Source organism: Populus trichocarpa, chromosome 19, assembly GCF_000002775.5.
Source record: "Populus trichocarpa isolate Nisqually-1 chromosome 19, P.trichocarpa_v4.1, whole genome shotgun sequence".
Classification (NCBI taxonomy): Eukaryota; Viridiplantae; Streptophyta; class Magnoliopsida; order Malpighiales; family Salicaceae; genus Populus; species Populus trichocarpa.
This window is the reverse complement of record NC_037303.2, coordinates 12,922,608-12,947,461: the sequence shown is the minus strand read 5'-3', so window position 1 is coordinate 12,947,461 and position 24,854 is coordinate 12,922,608. Positions and strand designations below refer to the sequence as shown.

Here is a 24,854-nt window from a genome sequence, read left to right as displayed (position 1 = left end):
AGAGGCTTTTTGTAATAATATTAAAAAGATTCCAAGACACGAACACATCCATCATTTATCACTCGCTATCGCCATCCCTCCTTCCCTCTCTCTGTGTCTGGTTCTTGGATCTCTCCTCGATCCTCCAACGGTCACATTTCCATCTTCCACTTGAATAAAAACCCTCCAAATCCCATCTCAAAACGGTTACTTTCCTTTCATTTCTTTTCTCTTCGAATTCCCACTTCAAAGCAGTTACTTTAATCCTCTCCTTTCATTTTCCTCTTCAGTAATTCCCTCTTCGAAACAGTTACTATTTCCCTTTCATTTCCTCTCTACTCCCCTCTTTAAATATGCTCCAAAATCACCACCTTTAAATTATCCACTGAGAGTTCTGATTTTCTCTGCCCAGAAACATGTCTAAAATCTATTCTTTTTTTCTCTGTGTATTGCCACTTCTAGTGGCTTTGTCACTGCCAGAGTGTTTGAGGGCCCAGAAGGGTATAGCACCAAGGGATCTATGGTGTGTAGCCAAGAACAACGCGGCTGATCAGGCACTGCAAGAATCTATTGATTGGGCATGTGGACCAGGTGGGGCTAATTGTGGACCAATACAACAAGGAGGGCCGTGCTATGATTCTAGTGATGTTCAGAGAACAGCTTCTTGGGCTTTTAATGATTATTACTTGAAGAATGGATTGACTGATGATGCTTGTTACTTCAGCAACACTGCTGCTCTCACTTCTTTGAATCCAAGTAACTAGTTACTTTTTATCTTTTTTTATTAAATAGAATTTTGGCTTTTGTTTCTTTTCTGGTTAATTTCTGTGGTTTTGGATCTGTAAAGTTTGAATCTTGATTAATTTGTTGTTGGAGTTTTTACGTTTTTGTTATTCCATCGCTAATTCTTGATTAAACATGGGTTTATCAATGTGTTTTAGCTTGGAAATGTTGAATCTATTTAGTTGATTATCTGTTTAATATGTTAATCCTTTGGATATGAGTTAATTTTATGTTTTATTTTTCGGTTTCAGGTTTTGATAAATGCAAATTTCCTTCCAGGTAATGGACTAAAACTGGAAGCATAGTGTTTGATTTTGTTTTGTGAATACAGTTTTGTTTTAGCTTTTGGGAAAATAGAATCTATAAATGGCATTAATGAAGTCAAGTTCTCCTTTTAAACACAAGACCAAGTTACTTGCTTTATGTGTGGGTTCTGTTTGTTTCTATGGAAAGTATTCTATGGAACTGATTTTTTCTACTGAGATGATCAAATTGAATGACAGAAAATGTAATGTTTCTTGGGAAACCTCCTTTTAAACACAAGACTAAGGTACTCGCTTTATGTTTAGGTTCTGTTTGTTTCTATGGAGCTGAATTTTGCTACTGAGATGATCAAATAGAAATACAGAATATGTAATGTCTCTTGGGAAACAAGATTATATGCTGAGAAAAGTTTTAAACAACCCGTGTTGCTTGGCAGCATAATGGATTATTTCTGGCCAAAACTGTTGGACTGAAAATAACGTGCACAATATTGCTTAACATTTTGCTACTTATTCAAATCTTTTTTATAAGAACAGACATTGATACATATGTATTTTGTAATGCAGCTTATCGGTGAATAATGGAAGCATTTCTTCGCCAGCAGGAACAATACAGATGAGACCAGATAGTGCAGATTTGAGCAGCAGCAATAGGGTTGTTGGCACATGGTTTCTGCCTTTGGTCACCGGTTATTTGCTCGTTGCATTTACATGGCTAGTTCAATGACATTAGTTTGCCGAGTTTGATTAAGCGAGAACTGAAATAGTTGGAGCAAAAACAAAGGCTTTTTTTGCTGGGAAGTTGAGGGTATTTAATATCCATCCTTTATTGGTTTTGTAGGTTCCAGGAATCATCTTCCACTACTGTTATTATCTCTGTATGTGAAGCTTTTCTTATCAAGAAAAGAAAGTAAATTGAAGTTCTTGCTTTTTAAGTCTACTAGATTTATGTCAAGGCTCAGTTTTGGGATTCTTGGAGTGGCCGGCATAAAGCAGTCTATACTGCCTGCACCGCGTTCTCATTTTACGAGCGGAAAATTTCTCCGAATCTTTTTGTGTATCTGATCTATTTTTGCTAATGTGTTTTGCTTTTGTTTTGATCTACTTTTTAAGCTGTCATCCTGCCATACGAGGGTCCATGAACTTGTGTTTGCCAATTATTTTTCTTGCTGATTGACAAGCACTTGACAAGCTTCCCGGCCCCATGAGTCCGAGCTAAAAGAACTAAAGAAGAGCAAACCCATAACTAGAATGAGCTTAAAGTTTCTCAAGATTTGGAGAACCTTCGTTGTATAATAATGAAATGGTGATTCCCTTTGCATCATTTTCAACAATACAGCTGTTGGTGTGTATTTTCTTGAACAAGAGCTGTACTTCACACAGATCATCACTTTACAATTTGGATTCGCCCTGGCAGTCCCAAAAGGGCCAGATCTCAAAATCCCAGATGGCATTTTCTTGAACAAGAGCTGTACTTCACCCCCATCACTTTACAATTTGGATTCTCCTTGGCAATCCCAAAAGGGCCAAATCTCAAAATCCCAGAGGCATCTTTAAGCTCATAAAAAATATAAAAAATAAAAGAAGTTCAAGAAACTTTATTTTTTCTTCTTCCTAATAGAGGGTTGGACGTAATTGATTCCTCGAATTTGCTTATTGGAAGCCGACCTTTTCTTTTAAACTTCCTCAAGTCAAAAGAGAAAAGAAAGGAAAAAAACTTTTTTTTTTCCCGTTTCCTGACCTCAGTCTATTGGCCATAGCCCACATCCTCAGTGAGGACGTGTGTATTTTCCTGTAAGGATTTCATACATCTCGTCCAATCAATTAGTGTGTTTAGTTGATCAGAAATTACTTATAGACTAGGATAATAAATGCAAGATAAATTAAGAAAAAATATAGTGCTTAGTCGTGAACGATCATCAAGGATAATATTTATTAATTTACTTTTATGAATGGTGTCTCAAACTTAATAAATAAAGCTGGAAATGAAGTTAATATATGTAATTAACAGAAATATGAAGCTGTGTATAAAATACTATAGTGTAATACCGCATTGCTTTTCAGCCATAAAATTTTCAAACTAGACATTTAACTCGTTGGGTCACATTAATTTTTTTTTCTATTTTTTTTAACCTAACCCGATTTCAGTTCTGAATTAATTGGATATCGGGTTGATCCATCAAGCTAAGCCGAGCTTTAAAATTATGTGAAAAACAGTGAGGAGGCGTTGTTTAAACTTTGTAAGCTCACATGAGAATGGGCAGGTCTCTAAAGGCCCAATATTGCAAAAACCCTTACATTTAAACATATTATTTGGGTCCATGAATTATTAGGCACTTTAGATAAAACCTGGGCCATGGCATCAACCAACCGAGCTATGATTAATAGGGAAGCAATTTAATCTCAACATGAAGAACACTAATTTAAATTTTAAACCGATCTAACTGAATGAGTTTTTTTCAGTAATTATCTTATTTAATATATAATGATTAAATATAAATATTTTCAAACTCAATTTAAAATTCAATTTATATTATTTTTTACTAAATTGTTTGAGAAATTATGGTCCACCGATTCTTGTGAACAATAACTGTTGATCATGGAATATATATAAAACGAAAAAAACATAAGAAAAAGAAAAAAAACAACTCAGCCTAGTACGTCAACTTGAGACCCTATTGATCCAGGGTCAGAACTAGGATGAGTTTAAAAAATAATAAAAAAAGATAAAAACCTGGGTTGACTTGATGACCCGACAAGATCCGGTAAAAAACCTGGTTGGAGCCCGTTAACTATTTATTTTTTTAAAAGAAAAATAATATTGTTTTGCTTTATAAAAAGAATTTGAAATTGACTCGGTGACCTATCAAAACCCATGACCCGATTATTGGATGAGATTGATCATCACGGTAGGTTTAAAAATTATACTGCCATGAGCCATCTTTAATAATTGATATCAATACATCTTAAAGAATAATATAAGATTAATCCTAAAACGGTACCTAACTAACCCTATTATTTTCTAATTAATTTAATAATTAAACATAAAGTAATAGGTTAGGTCTATACCAATTTTAAATCCAAGGAATTCTAACTTGAGAAATTATGTTTAAGAGTAACATAGAATTATTTTTTAAACCTTACCTAATTACTTGAGAATTTAGGTTAAAAATATATGATAAAGTACGAGTTAAAATTACACCCCCCTGTAATTAACATCAAAGTTTGAAATCAATCCAATAGCTTGTTTTTCCTTCATAAACCCTATTAGCGTCACTTGAGACATTGCTAGGACTATGGTATTTCTTCCTTTTCCCCCTTGCAACCCACGGCGTCTGCCTTCTATCTAACGCCAAGGCTGTTGTATTTTTCCTCCCCTCTCGTCAACAACCAATATGGCTGGACCCAGGAAACTTCCCTCACCGGCTTTGACAAAAGAACGGAGCCACCTGACTTTCCATCATCTAGATTCACAAGGGAAGTCAAAAACTCCTAGGCCTTACATTCCACGATTTGTACAGTGCCACCACCTAGACATTGACTTCTGGGACTTTGTCATCTAGTTTTGCCTTTTTTTGATTTCCATGGAGTCCAGAATTTTCATTAAACAAAAGGGGATGGTTGCGCTTGGAGCTCCAAGTTTCTTCAAAACCACCGCCACCCTTGATATGCTAGCTAGGTTAAGAATTGAGAAAAATGATTATGAATGTTAATCAAGTCAAAGTAGGAGGGCTCGAGCTGTGATAGGTTCCTCATGTGTACTCCGTTTAGGTTTTAATTAAACAACAAATTGCTACTTCGCTAGGATCATCCATAAAATAAAGTGCTAGCTGCTTTGAATTGACATATATATATATAAAAAGGAAATAAAGTTACAAATCGCGTCATTCATAGGCTTCCACGCCCACCTAAATTAAAGTCAAATTTCGTAGGTTTACACCTCAGAGTTTTGACAATTCGTTGTATCAATCGAATACTAGTGTGAAATTAAAAAAAAAAAATGCCTCGGAAATTTGACAATTATTTCATCACAACTTATTGACCAAATGCCTTCATAGAAGGGCAGTTGGATTATGGCATCTAATTTCTCTGTGTGGTTTAAACAGTACTAATTAAACAAAAAATTGTATTAACTTGCTAAGAACGTTTTGGCCACTAACCCGTTAGATCAAAGATGGGTAAAAAATATCTGGGTACGCGCAAGCTAGTAGGTGGTCCAGTGGTAAGAACTTGAGATCAAGGGGTTTGCTCCCCCTGTGATCTCAGGTTCGAACACTGTGGTTGCTAATATGATGGTCACTGGAGGTTTACATGGTCATTAACTTCAGGACCCATAAGATTAGTCGAGGTGCGCACAAACTAACCCGAACACCACGTTAATAAAAAAAAAGATGGGTAAAAAAAAAAGATGGGTCAAATTTCTTCCAATCTTTTGTTTTTAGAATTAACACCCTTTATACTAATAATTTGTTTTTGTATTTAAAATTGTGTTTTCAAAATACATATAATTTTTTTAAAAATCAAATTAATATATTTTTAATTTCGAACATTTCCCTAGAGATCCAGACCCACACGGGAGTGGATATAACAGAGAACAGCTTCCATTTTTTTTTTTTTGATTTACGTGGGGTGTCCGGGCCAGCTTACGCGCACCACGACTATTCCCCACGGCCCACTGGACATCCTGCAAGCCCAGGAGCAGGTAAGGCACCGCGGGGGTGACAGGCGTGCACATAGAGGGTCGAACCCGGGACGGGAGCGGAACAAGTCACACGGTTGACCACAGCAGCTAGACCCTCAAGTGCAACAGCTTCCATTTTTAATTAATCGTTTAGTTTACCATCGGTGTGACTACAATTTCCGAACAAGAAATATGAAGAGATCAGCATTAATGCAGCATTGGGTTTTACTCCTTAATAGTATTTGTTTATGGTCATCAATATAAAAGAATCAAAATCTTGAGTCCATCGTGGCTGCTAAATATATTGTTCATTGAGACTTGAGAGGTTGGTTCACATGGCAGGCACCTAATATACCTCTACATTATTACCTGCGCCCGTTATCTTCTTAGGTTACCAAACATCAAGAGTCCACAACAGTAGACTGTATAAATAAATGTTTAATACTATAAGCTCGTTTGAAATGTAAAATAAATAGACTCGTATAATACACTACTAGAAAATTAACAAATACAAACAGAAACACTAACGGAAAAACTTATTAGTATATTACGATGACCTTTACCGATATAATTTTTTATCACTGTATCCATCGGTAAACACCGACAAAAAAATTACTTCGGTATATATCGAGGGAATGCCAGAGGGTCTTACAATGAAATTCAAAAAAGTAAATCATACGGTGACATAGCATTTTTATTGACATAATGACCGACATAGTTTCGACCCTCCTCCCCCTTCCCCAATTTCTTCTTCTTCCTTGTGCATTTCTTTTTTGCAACAAACAGCCACCTTCTCCCCATTCTTAACACAATTCAACCTCCCACAACAAATATGGTCACCACAACACTCAGTTTGTCAGCATCCGTGTTTTGATTCAAATTTTATTGAGAATTCTCCACTTTAAGTAAGCAAATCTACTCTTTTTTTTATATGAACTCAATTTTAAAATGTTTTTTTTTGCATATTTTTTGTAGTAAATGTTTTTTGTTTGGGTGTTTACTTATTTGATAGTTTTTTCTCATACAAATTTGTTGTATGAATTTAAGATTCGTAGAAGTTAGGGTTTGTTTTAGATTTTGTAAAATTGTATTTATTTGTAGATTGATGAAACTTATGTCGAATTTTTGACTTGGGTGTTTTGTGATGAAATATATAATGTTTTATTTAATGGTTCCATTTTATATTTTATCAATTTTATTGCCGAGTTGAAATTTTGATAAATATATAGAAATTTGAATTTATGCAAATAATTGATAATTAATCAAGAGTACTATTAAAATAGATTGAATAAATTTGAGCTAAATTAATATTTTTGCAAATTATTTAGTTAACGTAGTTAATTAATACATGTTGTCATCATTATTTTTTATACAGGTTTGATATAAGTAATGGATGATCGTTCATAGATGTATAAGGATTCACCCCAAGAGTCGCGGAGGATGAATTATTGTAATGGGGTTTAGGATTTTATCAATTATACACTGTCTAATCCGAGAAAAGTTTCTCGATCAAGATGTTGTAATGAGACATTTTTTACAAAAAAGACTCATGGAGAAATACCCGTGTTGGTATGCACATGGAAAACCATATGTTCCTTACAATACCATAATAGAAATGATGGTTAGGTCAACTTCTAGTTCTAGCAACGTGCATGGAGTTGTAGATGACAATAATAATCCTTATAGGAATATGGTTATGAATGCGATGAGAATGAATCATGGTCATACCGGTCAATGTCCATTCATAGATAAAGAACTTAATGCAGATGCGACCATGTTTTTTGATCTTTTGAAAGATTCTGATGAACCATAATAGGATGGTTACACAAATCACACTAAATTATCGGTTGTTGCATAGATGCTACTGAGTTTTTTTTTTATAAAAAAAATAGGAATTGTTTAATTTTTTTATTCGTTGGTAACTGAGCTCAGCACTTTGTGGTATATTGGTTTTCAATCATTTTGTTCTTAAGTTATTATTTTCTTGAATTTGATGAATTTATTTTTTTACTTTTCAAGATACATATAACACCCAATTAAAGGATAGACACGAGGACGATCTTTCAACCCATCTGAATATCGATCTAGATTTATGATTAAAGGTAGGATCGTATGGTGAACTCAATAGAAATCGGGTGTACGAACTCTCTAACACTACGACTGAGAACTTGCGGACGACCTGTAGTGCTTCGACCATTGAATGTTCGCAATCGATTCTGAGTATTCTAACTCTGAAGTTTGCGGCGATGTTAGACCAACGAGTACAAGATCAAACAACCCATCTTAATGATAAATATGAACGACTCATTGCTGATTCTTTACTGATTGGTAATGGAGATGAGATCACATATGGGTAGTTCATGTGAACCCCCTAATTGGCTCCACGGTCCCAACGAGGACCAACATCTTCCTCTTCCTCCGGTACAACATCGTCTCTATTTTAGTTTTATTATATTTGAACGTATAAATGTTTAAGTTTGTCATAAATATTTGATTTTTATACTAATTTATTTGATTTTAATTATTTTTATACTTTTGTTTAACATATGTTTTTAAAATATTACTAATGAGGTTACTAACGGGACAACTCCTTTGATATATTCAAGAGAGTTGAAAAATAATTACTGCAAATATCACTATTATTGTTAACGCACCAACAAAATTACAGATGATATTATATCGTTGATATGTTATATTTACCGATAGATATACCAATGAAATAAAGCATGTAAGTTTTTTTGACGTATTTTTTCCGTCTGTGAATCCATCGATATATTTATTATCTATGAACTCACTGAAAATTCATAAATTACTGACAACAATTTTTCTAATAGAATGTTTCCTTCCATGAGTTCATCTGTAACATACATACCGATAAACTATTAATATAAATACCAACAAAAATTTCCTTCACTAAAACTATTAATTCTAGTAACAAGACTTGGTTGTGTATTGTTTTTTGGTGTGCATATCTAAATAATTTAACATTAATTAAATCAATAATACAAGACTTCCGAAACTTTTAACTCTTGGAATCTTTACTTTAATTTTAGTTATATTCTTTTGTTTCTCAAAAACTACTAAACTCTTATTTTTAGCTTTCATTAATAATATTGCGCTCGATTATCATTTTAAAAAATAAAACTTCTGAAACATAAAAAAAAGTCACGGGTAACATTTCTGCACATATGCATGATCTTCACCTCATAAATCTAGAGATGGGAGCCAAGGAAATTAAATACATATGAAATTTGATATCATCATCTGTATTATGTACCGATTTTAATCAGAAAAACATCAAAATTTTCACCCAAAAAATGTAAACCAGCTGGAATTGGATATGTATATAAAATAAACGCATTCTATATATTACCTAAAATCATTGTCTCTCTAAATCTTGAAAACCCTCTTGATCTTGAACCTCAGGTTGGATTCTCCTTGATGATCGTTCACGACTAAGCATCCTTCGAAACGAGCTCAACCGTGAACCCGAACCGACGACTTTTGGAGATGGTTGATTTCCACCAACCGATGATGATGTGCCCTCATCACATACCGATGTAGAATTCATAGGCTCCAACATTGGAGCTGTGTGTGCAGTACCACCAGCCGGACCTTCACGTGGCTCGGGCTGGATCATTGGCTCAGCCTCGGTCCGACAAATAGGACAGGTAGAATGGGAGCTTAACCATTTATCGATGCACTCAGCATGAAATTTGTGCTTACAATTCGGTAAAATCCTAGCCATTTCTTGATCCTCAAGCATGCTTAAGCAAACAGCACACTCTATCAAATCATCCTCAGTTTGGCCTTCAGTTTGCTGGTAAACAAATATGGGGAGTGAGGCTATGACTGTCGGATCAAGCCCCCTCTTGGGTGGCTCCCCGGAGTTGACACTAGCATTAGTTAGCCCTAGGCTATTCATGACAGCGCGGCGACGGGCTTGATGACGCCTTAGAGCACATCTTGCATAAATATGAAGAACTATAACAAGCACAACAACAAAGGATAATGATAGAATTGCAGTGAGCATAATCTTGCTGTTTAAATCATAATTAGTATTATGATTAAAGCCTGGGAGGCTATTGTCGCGTGAACTGGGTTGGAAGGGGCGCCAGGCAGGAACGGTAGGATCAGGAACCTGATTATCTCCCATGGCTAGCTCCTTGTGTCTTTGGTAGAATAGAGGGGAAGGGTTATGTGTGCGATTTTGTATTAGGAGAGCAATATTTTATGGTGATAATTTCATATTCATTGATTTTCTTTGTTGAATATTGCGTGGACAATTGGGTTTCCTTGGAAATTTCCAAAACATACAGAAGATAAAGATATATGTACAAAGACAATTTCAAGGGATTTGACTTTGATTGTTGAATGTTGACTTCCAAGTTTTCTTCTTTCTTAATTTTTCTTGCTTTTGCCTTTTGGGCTAAGAATTTTTTTTCTTGATTAATTTATCTGAAGATTACGTGGAGATAATGATGTTTAGGAAAAATGGTATAGATTAAATAAGGTCTTGAAGTGGTTAATTCAAGAGATAAATTGAAGGACTCAAAAGAAAAATTGATGAACAAATACTTTTTAATATTGCTGAAGATTAACATATAGTTCTCAAGCAAAACGATTCGGGTTGGGATCTATATGAATTCTTCAAAGACTTCAAGTAGATATTATATTTTATCTAATTTTTAATTTTTTTTAGGGTTAGGAAGTATCTTGCTTTAGGTGGTCATTAGTTGGTGATGTTAAATCAATTATTCATCATTAACCAAAAAATAAAAGAGAGTGAAGGGGACAGAACATGAAGAAATCGATCTCAGAGGGACATATATAGGAATAAAATAAGTAATTGATACAATTACTGGCCGACAGAGAAGAAGCTTGTTGTGCACATAGATTTAGTTTTGCTAAGACTAATCTAAACACGTCTTATGAGATTAAATTTTGGATAAACCACTTAATGTGATTATGTTGAGGGGGCACACATCAAGTTATCAAAATAGAAAGTGATAGAAAATATATAGTCGGTCACATTTTGGCCATAAAAAAATTAATAAGTTCAATTGAGGTGATTTTATCTTAAAAAAAAATAGATTGAGCTTCATAAAGGTGTTCATGATTTGGTTTGAAATTTTCTCTTTTTTAATGATTTTAGGATGTTTTGGGATTAGAAATGAGTTTATTGAATTGTTTAAGATGTTTCTAGAGTGTTTTTAGATGAAAACAAGTTATAATTTGGGTTTTTAGAATTCAAAACTGGAACCTTAATTTTTAAGTCACTGGAGCTGAGTAGAAAATAAAATAGAGGATGACATATTACCTATTCAAGTGGATGAGTTGTTTCGTTTGTTCTATTTTTTTTTTAAAAAAAACAATCTTTAACAAATAATGTGTAATTCATTTTTTTTTTGATAAAAAAACCAGGCAAGTGAGCCTAGGTTTTTTCATTTTAGAACAGGCATGCAAGTCTGGCCCTTTGCATCGTTAATTTTTATTAATTAATATCCTGTTTTGTATTTGAAAAAAAAAATTTCATTTTACTCTTTTTAAATTGTAATTATTTTTTTATGGTTTCAATAATTTTATAATATCTCAAAGAAATTATTGTAATTTATCTTTAAATTTGTTACTCTGTTAGATGAATTAACTATATTTACAAGAATTAATTATGTTTACATGATGCATTTATAATAACGACAATCATATATATTTAAAAACCATAATATACTTTCAAGATAAATAAAATAATATATGAAATAAAAAATGATCAAATTTACATTCACAATTAATAATTTAATGATTTATCAATTGATATATATATTTGATATATTTTTCAATTCGTGTTGTGTTAAGTATATATATCATCTTTTCATTCTTCAACTAATAAATCTCATCAAACTAGAAAAAACCACAATATTATCACCTTCTTATTTTGTGTTAAAAATTAAGATGGGATTTAATTAATTGTTATTGTTTGATTAATTTAATTCTCGTTCACAAGTAGCGTAAACATTGGGATGCAACTAGGAGAATTTTTTATTAAGCATAGAGTCAACAAACACGACTTCATGCTTTGAATGATCATCCACGTAGTGTTTCTCATTCCTTGTAGAATAAAAGGCCGTTTCAGACGAGAATTGTTGAATTTATACTTGCTCCAAGATAGCATTAAATCCCTCTACGGTCTAAAAGGAAAAGTCTTGTTTTTTTTTTTTTTGTTTATTTATTCTCCAAGGTATTCTATGTTATTGGACAGGGTTAATCCTTCGAGGTTCTATTGGATGTTAAGTTACGATCGAACCCTTTTTCTCTCAATTTTTTTTTTTTTTTTGGTCACAAACACAAGAACTTGAACTCAAGAATAAGCACCTAAAATACCTTTTACTTGTGCTAAAATACCATATGGAAAGTCTTGTTTGATTAATGAAGATTATGGACTTCTGGTGAACGGTCAATTATAGTAGCTAGCCCTCGAATATAGAAATAGCGACTATAAAGCTTCAACATTATATAATAAAATTTATTTGATTTTTTAGTAGATAAACTCGAAGGATTGGTCCGCAAAGTCAATTAGAAGGAGAGTGCTTTCAATTGGGTTTTTTTTTTTTAAAATTTAAATAATAAAATAAACATTAGTAAGAAATTATTGTATTCGAATATAAAAAGGGTGCATTCTTAAAATCATTATAATCTAATCTTGATGTATGTATAAATGGGAAAAGATCTTTATGAGGAGAAACTTCAATTAATTACCTATATTAGTGCGTGTAGTATAAAATATTTTTTAAAAATGTATTAAAATAATTTTTTTTAAATTGTTTTTCACAACAATATATTAAAGTCATAAAAAAACATTAATAAAAATTAATATGATATCTTTTCAAAATAAATACATTTTAAAAAACATATAAAAGCAAAGGTATACCGTGATGAGTGTGTGTGTGTTTTGGGTCATGTTTATTCTTGTGAGTGTGTTTTGAGTTTCTTTATTCTAACGTAGTCATGGGTTCATGCAAGAGTAAACTTGACCCAAAACACAATACACACACAAGTGTAAACTTGATATTTAATCTCATATGACGGATATTTATCTGGTTATATTTGTAAATTTTTTTATTAAAATAATTTTTTTATTTAATCAAACGATAATAAAAATAGACATACATATTAAATTAAATAAAAAAATAAAAAAAAATATTATGTAAGATTGTACATATTAAAAATATTATCTAAAAAAAATATTTTTAGAAGTAAAGTTCTTCTATATAAAAGATAAAAAAATATAGATAAATCAGAAAAATCTTTTCAAAAATCAAATACATACAAAATAATTGAAAAACAATTGTCATTTAAAAGAAGCTCTATAAACAAAATAAAAGAGAGAAGGGATTATTAATTTAAATATAAATAGAAAAAATAATTTTGAAAAAAATATAAAAAAACAATAAATTTTTCTATAATATTATTATAAAATATAATAATAATATAGAAAAATACTCTATAAATAAATATGCAGTAGAAAATAAAAATTTCAAATCTTTTGTTTAAAGAATTCATTGTTTATTTATAGCCTAGAAATCTTTTTATAGATAAGAGAAACTAAAATGTAATATTATTTTGATAGTATTAAAGAGAGAAAATATCTCTGACATATATATTAATATTGATAAGAAATATCAATGATATAAATATTAATGAGAGAAAATATTCTTGACATATGTATTAATATGGATGAAAATATAATGAATCCTTAAAAGATTTTTACACATTATCTCTTATACAAAATTAATATTGATAAAAATATTATGGGTTATTTAAGGATTTTTATATACCTAATAAGTGAAACAAAAATAAAATTCAAAGTATAAATATATTTAAATACGGTGGGTCATTTTCTTAGCTGAGTCTACTAAAAGTTTTTCGAGTTGGTTTTTTTTACCTTAAAATTTGCATGTATATATATATATATATAATTTCTCGTTGCAATTAATAACAACACGATCCATGATTCACGTTGTGTAACATGTTACATGTTGGTATAACACTTTATAAAATAATGAATTTAATATTTTGGGGGAATGAACCAAATGATAAACTTTGAAAGATTTATTATAAATGATTAGGAAATTGTAAGGAATGATTAGCATTAAAACTTATTTTTTATTTTTGTTTACGTCGAGAAGTACAAGACATATAATCCAGTGAGGAATCCAGGACGCACATACTACAACGTTTGCTGTGGTCTCACCTCATATGTCACTCCTGTACTCTCTCTCTTTTTTCTTTTTGTCTTATTTCATTTTAAAAAAAAATATAAAATCAATCTTGTCAAAAATCAAGTGAGATCTGACTTAATTTCTTTTTTTTATAAAAAATTTATGTTTTAAAATGATATTATTTTAATCTTAACAAAAAACTTGAAATGATATTAATTTAAAGTAATCCGAACCAACATTTGACTCCTCTCTGATCTTGGATCTTGGAACAGGTCATGTTATTACAGTAAGGTCTTGAATCTGTAATTACTTGGTGAAGTCGAAGAAATTGTCATTCATTTTCATGGAAGCCATAAGTCGTCGGTAGATCTGCTGGTACTGGGCTGGGTTGTAGCTTCATAGAACCTCCCTCAGCCTATGTTCTTGTCTTTTAGCTATAGGCCTGGCACATTTATTACAAGGCCTCAATTGAAAAAGAAATTGTTGGGACTCAAATTTTTAATTCAATTCATAATACAGACTGCTTCTCCACTATCCAACGATGATCATATTTTATATAAAAACATATGTACAATATAATAATTCTTTTTATATACATGCACTTTTTAGTACTGTAAAAGATTAAAATTAACTTTTATATATATATATATATATATATTATCATATTTTAGTTAACAATATAACCTTTTTCATGATAATCTTTAATTTACATAAATGAAAATTAATATTCTATAAATAGATTATCACAAATATAAAATATTGATATGTCTCTTATAAATTATAATTTTGATTTTTTTAACAAAAAAATAGTTACAATCTCGATATATTTCTTATTTTTCTCCATTCTCAATAGATGAACACATTTTTAGTTCTTTTTGAAAAAATAAAACTAAAAAAAGTAAACAAAGCTGAAAATAGAAAAGAAAATTGTTTTTTGTTAGTGTAAAAGCCCTTAAAATCATTTGCATCCCAACTTCTAAGGTTAAGAAAATACATAAACTAACCATCTAATAGGTGGCTCCGTGGTAAGAGCATGAGATTAAGAGGTTTGTTTTTCTTATGGTCTCAAGTTCAAACCCTGTGGTTGCTAATATTGATAACCACTTGAAGCTTACATGATCGTTAACTTCAGGGCCCGTGAGATTTGTCGAGGGAAAGCTCTTTAGGCTTGAAACTTGCATAGATTCACATTATCTTGTGCTTAATTTTTATCAAATAAATATGAATGGTAAGATTCGAACTCGTAACCGCTTGATCATTAAAACTCTGATACCGTGTTAAAAAATTAATTCAACCAAAAAATTTAAGAAATAAAATTTCATAAAAAAATAACATCTATCTTTCTATAATTTATTTTTTATTTTGTTCCTCGAACGATTGATAGGTTTGGGGATGTGGGTGAAACGCCCTGCAGCAAAATGGTAAATAAATATTATTAAAAATTACGAACATCCCCTAAACAGTTGAACTTTTGTGGGGATAGATCCTTTTAGGCTGTTTATGATCTAGATATATTCACCAATAATTACTATAAATTTTTCACGTGTCTGAAGCAAAGAAAAAGAAAAAGAAAAAGAAAAAGCAAAGGATGCATAATTCGAATATTGAATAATGACCAAACTACATGTACAGTGCATGCCTAGCTCTTACAAGTATTCAAATGTCCTCATTTTGACCAGTCCTGAAGTGGTAACTTTCAACTATGTATTTAGAGATGTGATACATTGCACTGAGAAGAGCAGACCTACCTGCAGTCTAAGGACTGACGTGCCGTTATGGCTAGGCTATATTCTTATATTTGCTTTTACCCACGTGAAGCATTGCTGAATACAGGTAAAACAGGCAGACCCACTTTTTAAATAAAACTATAATCTTCTGCTGTACATTAGAGGAGGTTCTTTTCTCTCTCTCTGTTTTTTTTTTAGCATAGTAATATATATAAAATAAAATAACACAATGTAAAAAATATATAGATAAATACACAGTTTAGAAAATTACAAATAATATATGTGATTCCCAAGTCTCCAAATTTCATATGAGATTCTTTCACATTGCAATTTGATAAATATAGCATGTAATAAAGAAAGAGAAGATATGAAAAAAAGAAGAAAAAGACCTTAAAGTCACACCGAAACTCCGATTATGACATTATCAGTACATCAAGGAGAATTCAACAACACCAAGAAAGGTTGCTAACGGTGATCGGAGCTTTCCTCACGAGTGGTCCAAAGACAAGTGAGCTCCGATATCTTTAGACGACTCGTGTGGTCCACTTCGTTTCACAAATAATTTATGGTGTCATCATTGAAGCTTTGGTGTGTCTCCATGGTTATTTTTTTTACTTTCTTTGTATTTTTCTCTCTCCTTGTAATTTGTGAAGAGAGAGGGTAAAGAAAAAAGTTAAAAAAAAATAAAGAGATATCATAAGTACATCAAAACTTCGATTATGACATAATTGGTATCGTTGAAAAGATCTCGATGATAATGATCTAATGACACCAAAAAAGATCACAAACAGTGAACGAAGTGGGTCACACGAGCCGTCTAAAGATGTTAGAGCTCATTTTTTTTGTACCGCTCATGTGACCTATTCCAGTCATCGTTGGTGACCTTTCCTAGTGGCGTTGGATTCGTTTCGTCAAGATCTTTCTAACAGTACTAGTGGTGTCATCATCAGAGTTTCAGTATGATTTCGAGTCTTTTTATTTTTTTTCTTTCCTTTTTTTTCTCTATCTCTTCTCTCCGTGTTAAATGCTATGTTTATCAAATTTGCAATTTGAAAGAGTGGACATGATATTTGTGACTCACAAATCATATATGTCACTTACGACTTTTTAAATTGTATTATTTTCTTAAATATTTTTTGTTCTGTGTTATTTTATTATTATTTTTACTATACTTTAGTCCAAAAACACTCTACGTTAGAGGCTCAATACCATGCCAAACCATTCTTGTTCATTTCTGTGCTTATATATATATATGAGACAGTGAACTTGGATATGGAATTTCTAGAGCAGAATTCTAGTGGCAAAGATAGGCAGGGATTGAGAGAAGAGAGGAAATGAATTGGAACAAGCAGAAACTCCTTGCATTATGGTCAAATATCCAAATTTAACCCGATGAAGTTTGAGAACTTTGCATGAGCCTTGGTTATTGGATAAAAATCTGACAAAAAAGAAAAATAGGGAAAAATTGTCGAAGCTCAAGTCCACTTCAACAAGACATCCAGACAACATGACAAAACAGAATTACTTCCTATATAAAACGGGGCAACAAAATAGACAAAACAGCTTTGACTCAGTCATGCAATGTCTCCCTACCTTTGAGTGAAGATAAAGATTTTGGAGTGGTTTGTACTGCATTCTCAAAAATTTTGATTTTATTTTATTTAAAATGAATTTTTTTTTATGTTTTTAGATTGTTTTGATGTACTGATATCAAAAATAATTTTTAAAAAATAAAAAAACTTTATTTTAATGTATTTTTAAATAAAAAATACTTTAAATCATCACTGTTACCACAATCTCATAGAGACTTAAAATATGGGAAGTACTAGTTATGAACTGTGGCATTCCTCTGTGGTGCAGGAAATGCAATCCAAAAGGGAAAAGGTGAAGGACAAATGAAAAATTATAGTAATCAAGTATGTGCTTAGCGTGCTGTTCTCATGAGCAAGAAGATTATTATATTGTGGCTTTTCAGAAATAACATAAAACAGCAACAGTGATAATTCAAGAATCCAAGTCTAGCAGCAAATCAAGATCAGGTGACAGTCAACATAGTATTAGAGTTGAGCCGAAAGAGCCCACTTAATAAATAAATAAGCTTTAATATAAAATGCCTGGAGAATCTATCAAACATATTTGGAGAAAAAAAATGTTGAATCCAACCAGATGTTTTCTTCTCATAGGCCAAAGCATTCAACTGAAATCACTGGAATCTCTGCTCCTTTCTTTTTCTGTTTGACCATCATTCTCCCTGGTTGATTCCATAGTAGTAACCTGGAGAAGAAGGGTAATAAGTAATTAGTAGAGTTCTTGAAGAAAAATTCCAAAATTTCACTAGTAAGGAAAGAATGATGATTTGTTAATGATGAAAAGAAACTCATTTCTTCAGCCAATGAAACTCAAGTACCTTGAACATGCTTGAGCAGCAGCATGTTCAGCTCTATCTTCAATTCTGAGAATTTGGAGAAGAAGAGGATGGTCTATCTGATACAACATTTTGCTCATCCCCGCCATGAATTCGGGCTGGAATGCTAAAACCTGACAATCCATCAGATACAAACCTGCTGCCAAAAATCGAAGATTGATGAAATTCCTGTGTTCTATGATGGTCTGTGGATGCCATATGAAGATCATTCCATGAACGAATGGAATGCGGAAAACTGGACTGAAGGGGCCCCCTCTGGGAAAATGCTGAGGCTTGGGCTAGCATTGCTTGGTGTGGTGTCAAAGGTGGGGGGTTAAATGTAAATCCCCCGGCAACTCTATTCTCCGCATTTGTATCATTGCTCCAAGCCAACATTCTGTGAAAATTAACATCAAACCCTACTGTAGCTGATCCTTCAAAAAGAGTCTGATCATCAGTTGAAGGAGTATGGGTTGTGTCTGCCTGTGACTGCCCATGAAGTAGACCTTGATCTTGGAAAGAGTGAAGGGATAGGCCAAGATCTTCAGTGTGGTTTGTGGTTCTTGAAATTACAGTAGGATAGCTTTGGAAGTTCATTGATGAGTTTGTGGAGCTTGTTGGGAAGAAAGATTTCATGGCATCAGGGTCTATAGTTGGTGCAAGGAAAGATGAATCATTGCTTGGATTATGATCAGTCAATTGCCTATGGAGCTGAAAAGTATAGCCAGATGATTCTGGTTCCTCTGCAATTGTCATTTCACTAGATCCAGCATTCTGGTTTGCCTCCAAGTTTGCATTAGCATTGTTAGCAGTTGGTTGCCATGGCGGTAGCTCAGCAAGCTTGTCAATTGAAGACTTTGCCTTCTTGATAAGCCAATCAACAGCTTTGCTGGGTCGATCATAGCCTAGCCGGTCTTGAACATCATAAAATTGTATTGCAGTATGAGCCGATAACCTGACCCTGCGGTCCCTAGGACCTTTGGCTGTGTAAACCTTGCTGTGTCGATCTTTACGCCCTGTGGATCGAACAATGTGGCCACCTTGGACCTGAATAATTTCTCCTGCAGTGCTCTTCATTCCCATTCTTTGTCTATGTTTTGCATAATCCAATGATTCTGTGCTAGGGACTGCTTCTGGTTGATTGGAATTTATAGCTTCCCCATATTGTTGTTGGTTTTGGAGAAGTTGAGGATGTTGGGAAAGGCTTTGTGTGCCTAAGCTTTTCTCTCCTGTTTCTTCTGGTCTTGGTTGTATGATTTGGAGGATAGGATTCTGTGGATGCTGCTGATTTCTCTGGAAATCCAGATTCCTAATCTTCAGATTTTGCTCTCCTAAAAATCTTGATTTCTCAAAAGTTTTCTGGGACACTCAAAACTCCTTGCTTTGCTTCCTTTCAATCTTGATTCTTCTCGTGTTGTTGTTGCCTCCTGCTGCCACAGATCATAAAGCCGATACTCCTGCTATTGCTGCAGATCCCGAAAGCTCCTGCCATTGCACTCCTCAGATACCATGCCCCAAGAACACCACTAAATCCAAATTCCACACAACACAAGGAAAACAATCCTACCCAAAAAACTTGATTTGGAGTTTTCTAGTAAATAAATCACCAACTCATCTATCTCTATCTCTAGAGAGAGTAAGATGTCAGAGGAAAAATAGACTAGAATGGGGTGAGTTTCTCTCTAAGCAAGCTCAAGACTTTGCAAGCAAAACAAAACAAGATTAAGCAGAACATGGGCAAATACTCCCTAGAAAAGATGAAAATTGAAGTCCAAAGATATTGAAACTGAAAATTTGAAAGAATTGAGAGAAGTCACAAAATAAGTTTTGCCCTTTACTACAGATGGAAGGAAGAAGGTAGAGAGAACAATTAGGCAGCAGTAAATAGAAGAGCAAAATCCTAATTTGGCCTATGAGACCTAGTTTGATGCTTCTGAAAAGGGTGGCAGAGTTTGGTCAGAAAGGAGATTGAAGATATTTTGTCATCACAGCTCCGCACAACACTAATGTAACAGTAACATCAAAAATCTATCTATCTAGTTACCTATCCCTAAAACCCAACTCTCTCTCTCTCTCTCTGCTAGTTCCTACTTTTTTTTTAATGACTTGTTAATCAGAAATGTTGTGTATAATTAGGGCCATGAATTATAAAGAGATGACTCAATTACCCACCACTCCTACCCACAGCTTTACAAGCCTTGATAATGATATCTAACAGCTTTTTTGGTTTCTCTCCTGTGTGTACTTTATAAAGTGTGGTCTCACAGAAAAAAAGAGAGGACAAACATCTTTCCCCCAAACACACTGCCCTTTACATCCTTTTCCACTCTTCGTAGTCTCTTAATCATAATTCCAAATAATTAGAGAAAAAAGAAGAAGAAGGAAAGAGCTCAAGAAAAGGGTATTGAAATAGTATAAATTGACTAGGTTTTCTAATGTAATGAAGTCTTCTACAATCAAGGATGCAAACAAGACAAAAGGGATCAATTTTTCTAATTAAGTAGTTTTCTTCACAAATTGTAGGTGGGGGCCTAGTTTATGGACTTGAAATGGTGCCATAAATACGTAGGCTCTGAAAATCACTAGTTGGCAAGCTTCTATGAGTGGTTGACATGCAAGGGAGTGAGGCTAAGTTCAGAATTAGTGACATAGGTAGATTGTGAGGCTATACTGTCTGAACATTTTCTGATACAAGTATTAATGATATCTTGAATATAAGGATGAACTTGTACAAGGGAATCAATTGATGATCTGTGTTGTTTGGCATCATTCTACAAAATGGTGATTCTTCTTTTTGCCTTTCTCCTCTTCCCCTTCCAAATGTGATGGTACGTAACTATTGTCTCCCCAACTTGGCAAGTGTTAGAACAACTAGTAGAATCAAAAGAAAAGGGAAAAGAAGGGGATAAAAAATGTTCAGTCAGTAGCTTAATTCTTGCATCTCTAGACGATTGCCAATCATACACCAACATTTACTACTAGTTAATTATGAATATTGAGACCCACTTCATTAATTAATTAAATTTTTTTTTCTTAAATCGAAGCTAGGTCAAGTTTAGTGAAACTAATTAACATTGGGCATAATAATGGATTCTCACGCATATATCTTATAACTTTCTTTTCGTAATGTCATTTTCAAAAATACATTTTACATTAACCCAATTGGCTATAATGTTCATAATTTAGTATATGCGTTGCTATAGGAGTAATAAATTAAAAAGAAAAAAAAAAGGAATGAAATATTGTTTTCATTAATTGCTTTCACTCTTCTAGGAAAAGGTGAGAACCCGTGCACTAGGAGGGAGCCTTTTCCAAAAGGGTTAATGCGATAATAATAACCAAAAATGTTACTAACAAAATGCAAGCATGCAAGAGATCTAGTCGGCACAAAAGGTTGCACATGGTATTAGAAATCGTTAAAGCAAAAGAGAATTATGAGAGAGTGTGTGAAATGATATGATAGTAGCGTTATAGCACTATTCATGGTAGATCATATATAGTAACCCTAGCTAGTTTATGTATTTTGTGAGCTCGATCTCACCACTCGTGAGTCGTGATCTTACCTTACAATGGTGCTTTTGCCATATGCCACTTGTGGCTGGAAGGTGTACAGGTAACACAGGGTTATTGTATCTCCCATTTCGTTGTGTTTTAACCAAATTTACGAAGCCCCATTCCCTCGACACATTGAAGATCTGAAGGAAAGAAAAAGAAAATAGTGGGTCTATGTAGGTAAGTTAATTTACTTGGTAAAAACACTAAAAACAGACAAATTTCTTTTATTAATATTAATTTTTACTGACTTTTATTTCCAATTCTTGATCGTGATGTTGAATATTTCCCATAACATTCAACATGTTTGTTGAATTTCTATTATAAAACCCAACCATCCAGTCTAGTTAAATTGATCTGCACCCTTCGTCCCAATAAACCTTGTGTTCTAAAGCATGCTTGACTGTTCTGACAAAAGAAAATTATTGCAGTCAACTTTTAGATTGGAATTAAAGGTTGTACTTACATGTTTAGTTTGATTTCAAAAGCAATTCAAAAGGGCTACTATCTTATATTAGGTTATTGGTTTAGGCCTAAAACATTACCAAAAAAATTGGATAACACTAATGAAATATTTTGTCGGTAATTGTATTGCTGATAGAAAATCATTGTTGAAAAGTATCTCATTAAGGCTTTCTATTTCGTCAACAATTCCATCGCCATTTAGTCTTTGGATATATTTTTCATCGGCAATTCCATCGAAGATTGCAATTTATTTATTTTTGTTATTATATCTTATGATTCCCAACAATAACAATCACGTTGCCCAAAACCTTGAACAACAATATGGAACCAATTATATTCATGTCCACAAAATAAAATGAAATATAACAACATAATAATAACATGTTAAAAACGAGGTTACACGTTAACTTTATTCATTCTCAACTAAAATTCAAATGGCATCTCTTAGTAGAATTCATTCACAAAGTTAATAATCTTCATCAAATAGATCTATTCAAGATATAAGTACAAATACATGCTTGAAAAATGTTATTGACATAGAGAAAGAAACATAGAAGATGAGAACAAGTTTTGAAAAAAAGTAGAAGAAGCATACCCACATAGTAAGCTGAATTTTAAGACCAATTGTGTCTTCTTCAAATATTAAAAATCTTATTAAACCTGAAAATAAATTTCTACATGAGCAATATATCAAACAATTGGTTAAAATAATAATAATAGAAAAGAAATCACAAAGTGATTGATACCTGATCATGTAGGGGAGATTAAACTTCCATGTCAAATTGATTGGTTCTGCTAAATTGGCCACAATGACAGTGGTGAGTTTTGAATTGTCTATTAGATTTGTTAGAAGGCATGATACATTTAAAATAAATAAATTACGTGTTGTGTTTACCAAACATAAAATCCATTAGAAATAATGTAAAAGCAACTTTGCACGAATTTTATTAATGGTGACATTTATTTTTCAATGAAAAAAATATTAATTACCTATTAAATATTATTTAGTTACGAATTTGATTCTATAAAATGAATAATAATGTTTGATTATTATGAGTTAGAATACTTGATAATTTTTACAATAATTATTATGCATTCAAAACTATTTCAACACAATTATAAAGCTATATATGAAAATATTACTTTTTATAATCATAAATGAAAACAGTATTCATACAAAAATAATGTTTTAAAATATTGAGGTTATAATGTATTAAGTCCTTGTAGAGTGTGGTGACAATCACAATTAATATTATAGTTTTGATACTTGGAACTTGAAACTGATGTATATATTTAATAAAATAAATTGAGAATCACATATATTAATAAATATTAAAAAAACTTAATGACACTAACCAAATTAAGTTGGTAAAATGAGACAAAATGCATGTCAAGATACACGATTACAACACTCATGAGCTCCACAAAGTTATTTTTATTAATTATACACCAATTAAATTGTTTTTTTATGAGAAGTAAAAAGCTAGAATCTCATCCGGAAAAACAATCTATTGATATCTAATGAAATAATATCAAAAATATAATTTCATTCATCAATTATAATTAACTCTAATTAAATTTGATGGGAAAAAAATCACAAATAGCTATAAAAAAGAGTGCCTAATAATATATTAAAAAACAATAATCTCATCTAAAAAACCTAGAGATGAATAGTATTTAATGGAATAATTTCCAAAAAAATAATTTTATTGATTTTATTTAAATAAAGTTTAACAAAAAATAATTAAAAAATCCCTTTAAAAAGTAGTCTAGGAGTATGGACATGATTGGTTGATCCCTAGGCCAAAAAATCACAATCTCATCTGCAAGGGCAGGTCTGCTTGCCTGGTCCATTTAATTGTTTTTTTGGTTAGGTTGACTACATGTCTTCTGCCTAGCTTTTATTTAAAAAATAATTAAACAACACATTGTCTTCTTTACTAAACAATATGTCATCTCTAATCTGACCACTGGCCATCTTAGGTGGCCAGAAAGTCGGGCCTTCAACTTCTTGAAATAAAAACCCATTTTCGAACCATTTGTCTTATCAAAAAACATAAAAAAAACACCTAAATAAATATATTTATGAGCTTAAATTAGCAAAAAACAGTTTCAAAACAAAAACAAATTAATCTAAAACTAAAAAAACTCTTCCTAGACCCATATCTATCATTTTAGGAAAGACGAAGGTCAAATAACACCTTGTCGGAACTCTTTTCATTGAATGAAACTCATTGACACAAAGATCGATTATATTTGTGGCTGAAATCGATGTTAACTAACGATTTTTTTTATCCTCAACTAAATTCTGGAAATTCTCTCTCCTCTCTCTAACTTAGAGACTGAAAATTAAGGGAAATGAAGTATTGGATAAAAAGTGAATTTTTAAAAACTAAAGAGATTGTAAATATTTCAATTGGAAAGTATGAGGACCAAAATTGACATTTCATGCTAACTTTGAAAGCGCCACATATTTTCCCTGCTTTTTTTACTTTCATCCCTTGTCTTTCAATGTTATTTTTTTAATAAATTAGAAGCAATCGGGCACCAATTTTGTAACTTGAGGATTAATCAAAGAGAAATTGTTTTTGATAACCATAAAAAAAAAAAAAAACTCCAATCCATATTGAATTGAATTATGAGAGAGTCCAAGTGTTTTAGCTATGAACCACACGACTTAGTTTCTTCTATGATAATAATAATTAGAGCATGGGTGAAAGGTGTTGTAACTTGTAAGTTGAACTCTTCTCTTCTCTTGCAAAACGTACTAAAAAACACATAGGG

General features: G+C 32.2%; 3 protein-coding genes across 3 annotated transcripts; 1 reads left to right on the top strand and 2 right to left on the bottom strand.

Annotated features, from left to right (window-relative positions):
* Window positions 1–12: 12 nt before the first annotated feature.
* On the top strand, window positions 13–2,129 carry LOC7494603 (PLASMODESMATA CALLOSE-BINDING PROTEIN 5). Its single transcript, XM_002325993.4, has 3 exons — window positions 13–735; window positions 1,014–1,041; window positions 1,593–2,129. Exons 1-3 carry the CDS (start codon window positions 396–398, stop codon window positions 1,750–1,752), a joined length of 528 nt encoding a protein of 175 aa, XP_002326029.1. The 5' UTR covers window positions 13–395; the 3' UTR covers window positions 1,753–2,129.
* Window positions 2,130–8,861: 6,732 nt separating this feature from the next.
* On the bottom strand, window positions 8,862–9,951 carry LOC7494602 (E3 ubiquitin-protein ligase ATL41). Its single transcript, XM_002325548.4, has one exon. It carries the CDS (start codon window positions 9,860–9,862, stop codon window positions 9,086–9,088), a length of 777 nt encoding a protein of 258 aa, XP_002325584.4. The 5' UTR covers window positions 9,863–9,951; the 3' UTR covers window positions 8,862–9,085.
* A 7,676-nt stretch (window positions 9,952–17,627) lies between these two features.
* Window positions 17,628–20,254, bottom strand: LOC7467463 (transcription factor TCP4). The gene is made up of 2 exons (XM_002325547.4): window positions 18,057–20,254; window positions 17,628–17,923 (listed from the first exon to the last, which is right to left on the bottom strand). The coding sequence occupies exon 1, from the start codon at window positions 19,134–19,136 to the stop codon at window positions 18,096–18,098; it is 1,041 nt and encodes a 346-aa protein (XP_002325583.1). The 5' UTR covers window positions 19,137–20,254; the 3' UTR covers window positions 17,628–17,923; window positions 18,057–18,095.
* Between the last annotated feature and the right edge of the window lie 4,600 nt (window positions 20,255–24,854).

What these genes read in the sequence shown, in the direction of transcription:
- LOC7494602 (XM_002325548.4), bottom strand. Translation starts at nt 9,862, where the DNA reads ATGGGAGATAATCAGGTTCCTGATCCTACCGTTCCTGCCTGGCGCCCC.
- LOC7467463 (XM_002325547.4), bottom strand. Translation starts at nt 19,136, where the DNA reads ATGGGAATGAAGAGCACTGCAGGAGAAATTATTCAGGTCCAAGGTGGC.
- LOC7494603 (XM_002325993.4), top strand. Translation starts at nt 396, where the DNA reads ATGTCTAAAATCTATTCTTTTTTTCTCTGTGTATTGCCACTTCTAGTG. An exon ending in TCTCACTTCTTTGAATCCAA is followed by an intron (nt 736 to 1,013) that starts GTAACTAGTTAC and finishes TTTCGGTTTCAG; the next exon opens with GTTTTGATAAATGCAAATTT. An exon ending in AAATGCAAATTTCCTTCCAG is followed by an intron (nt 1,042 to 1,592) that starts GTAATGGACTAA and finishes TTTGTAATGCAG; the next exon opens with CTTATCGGTGAATAATGGAA.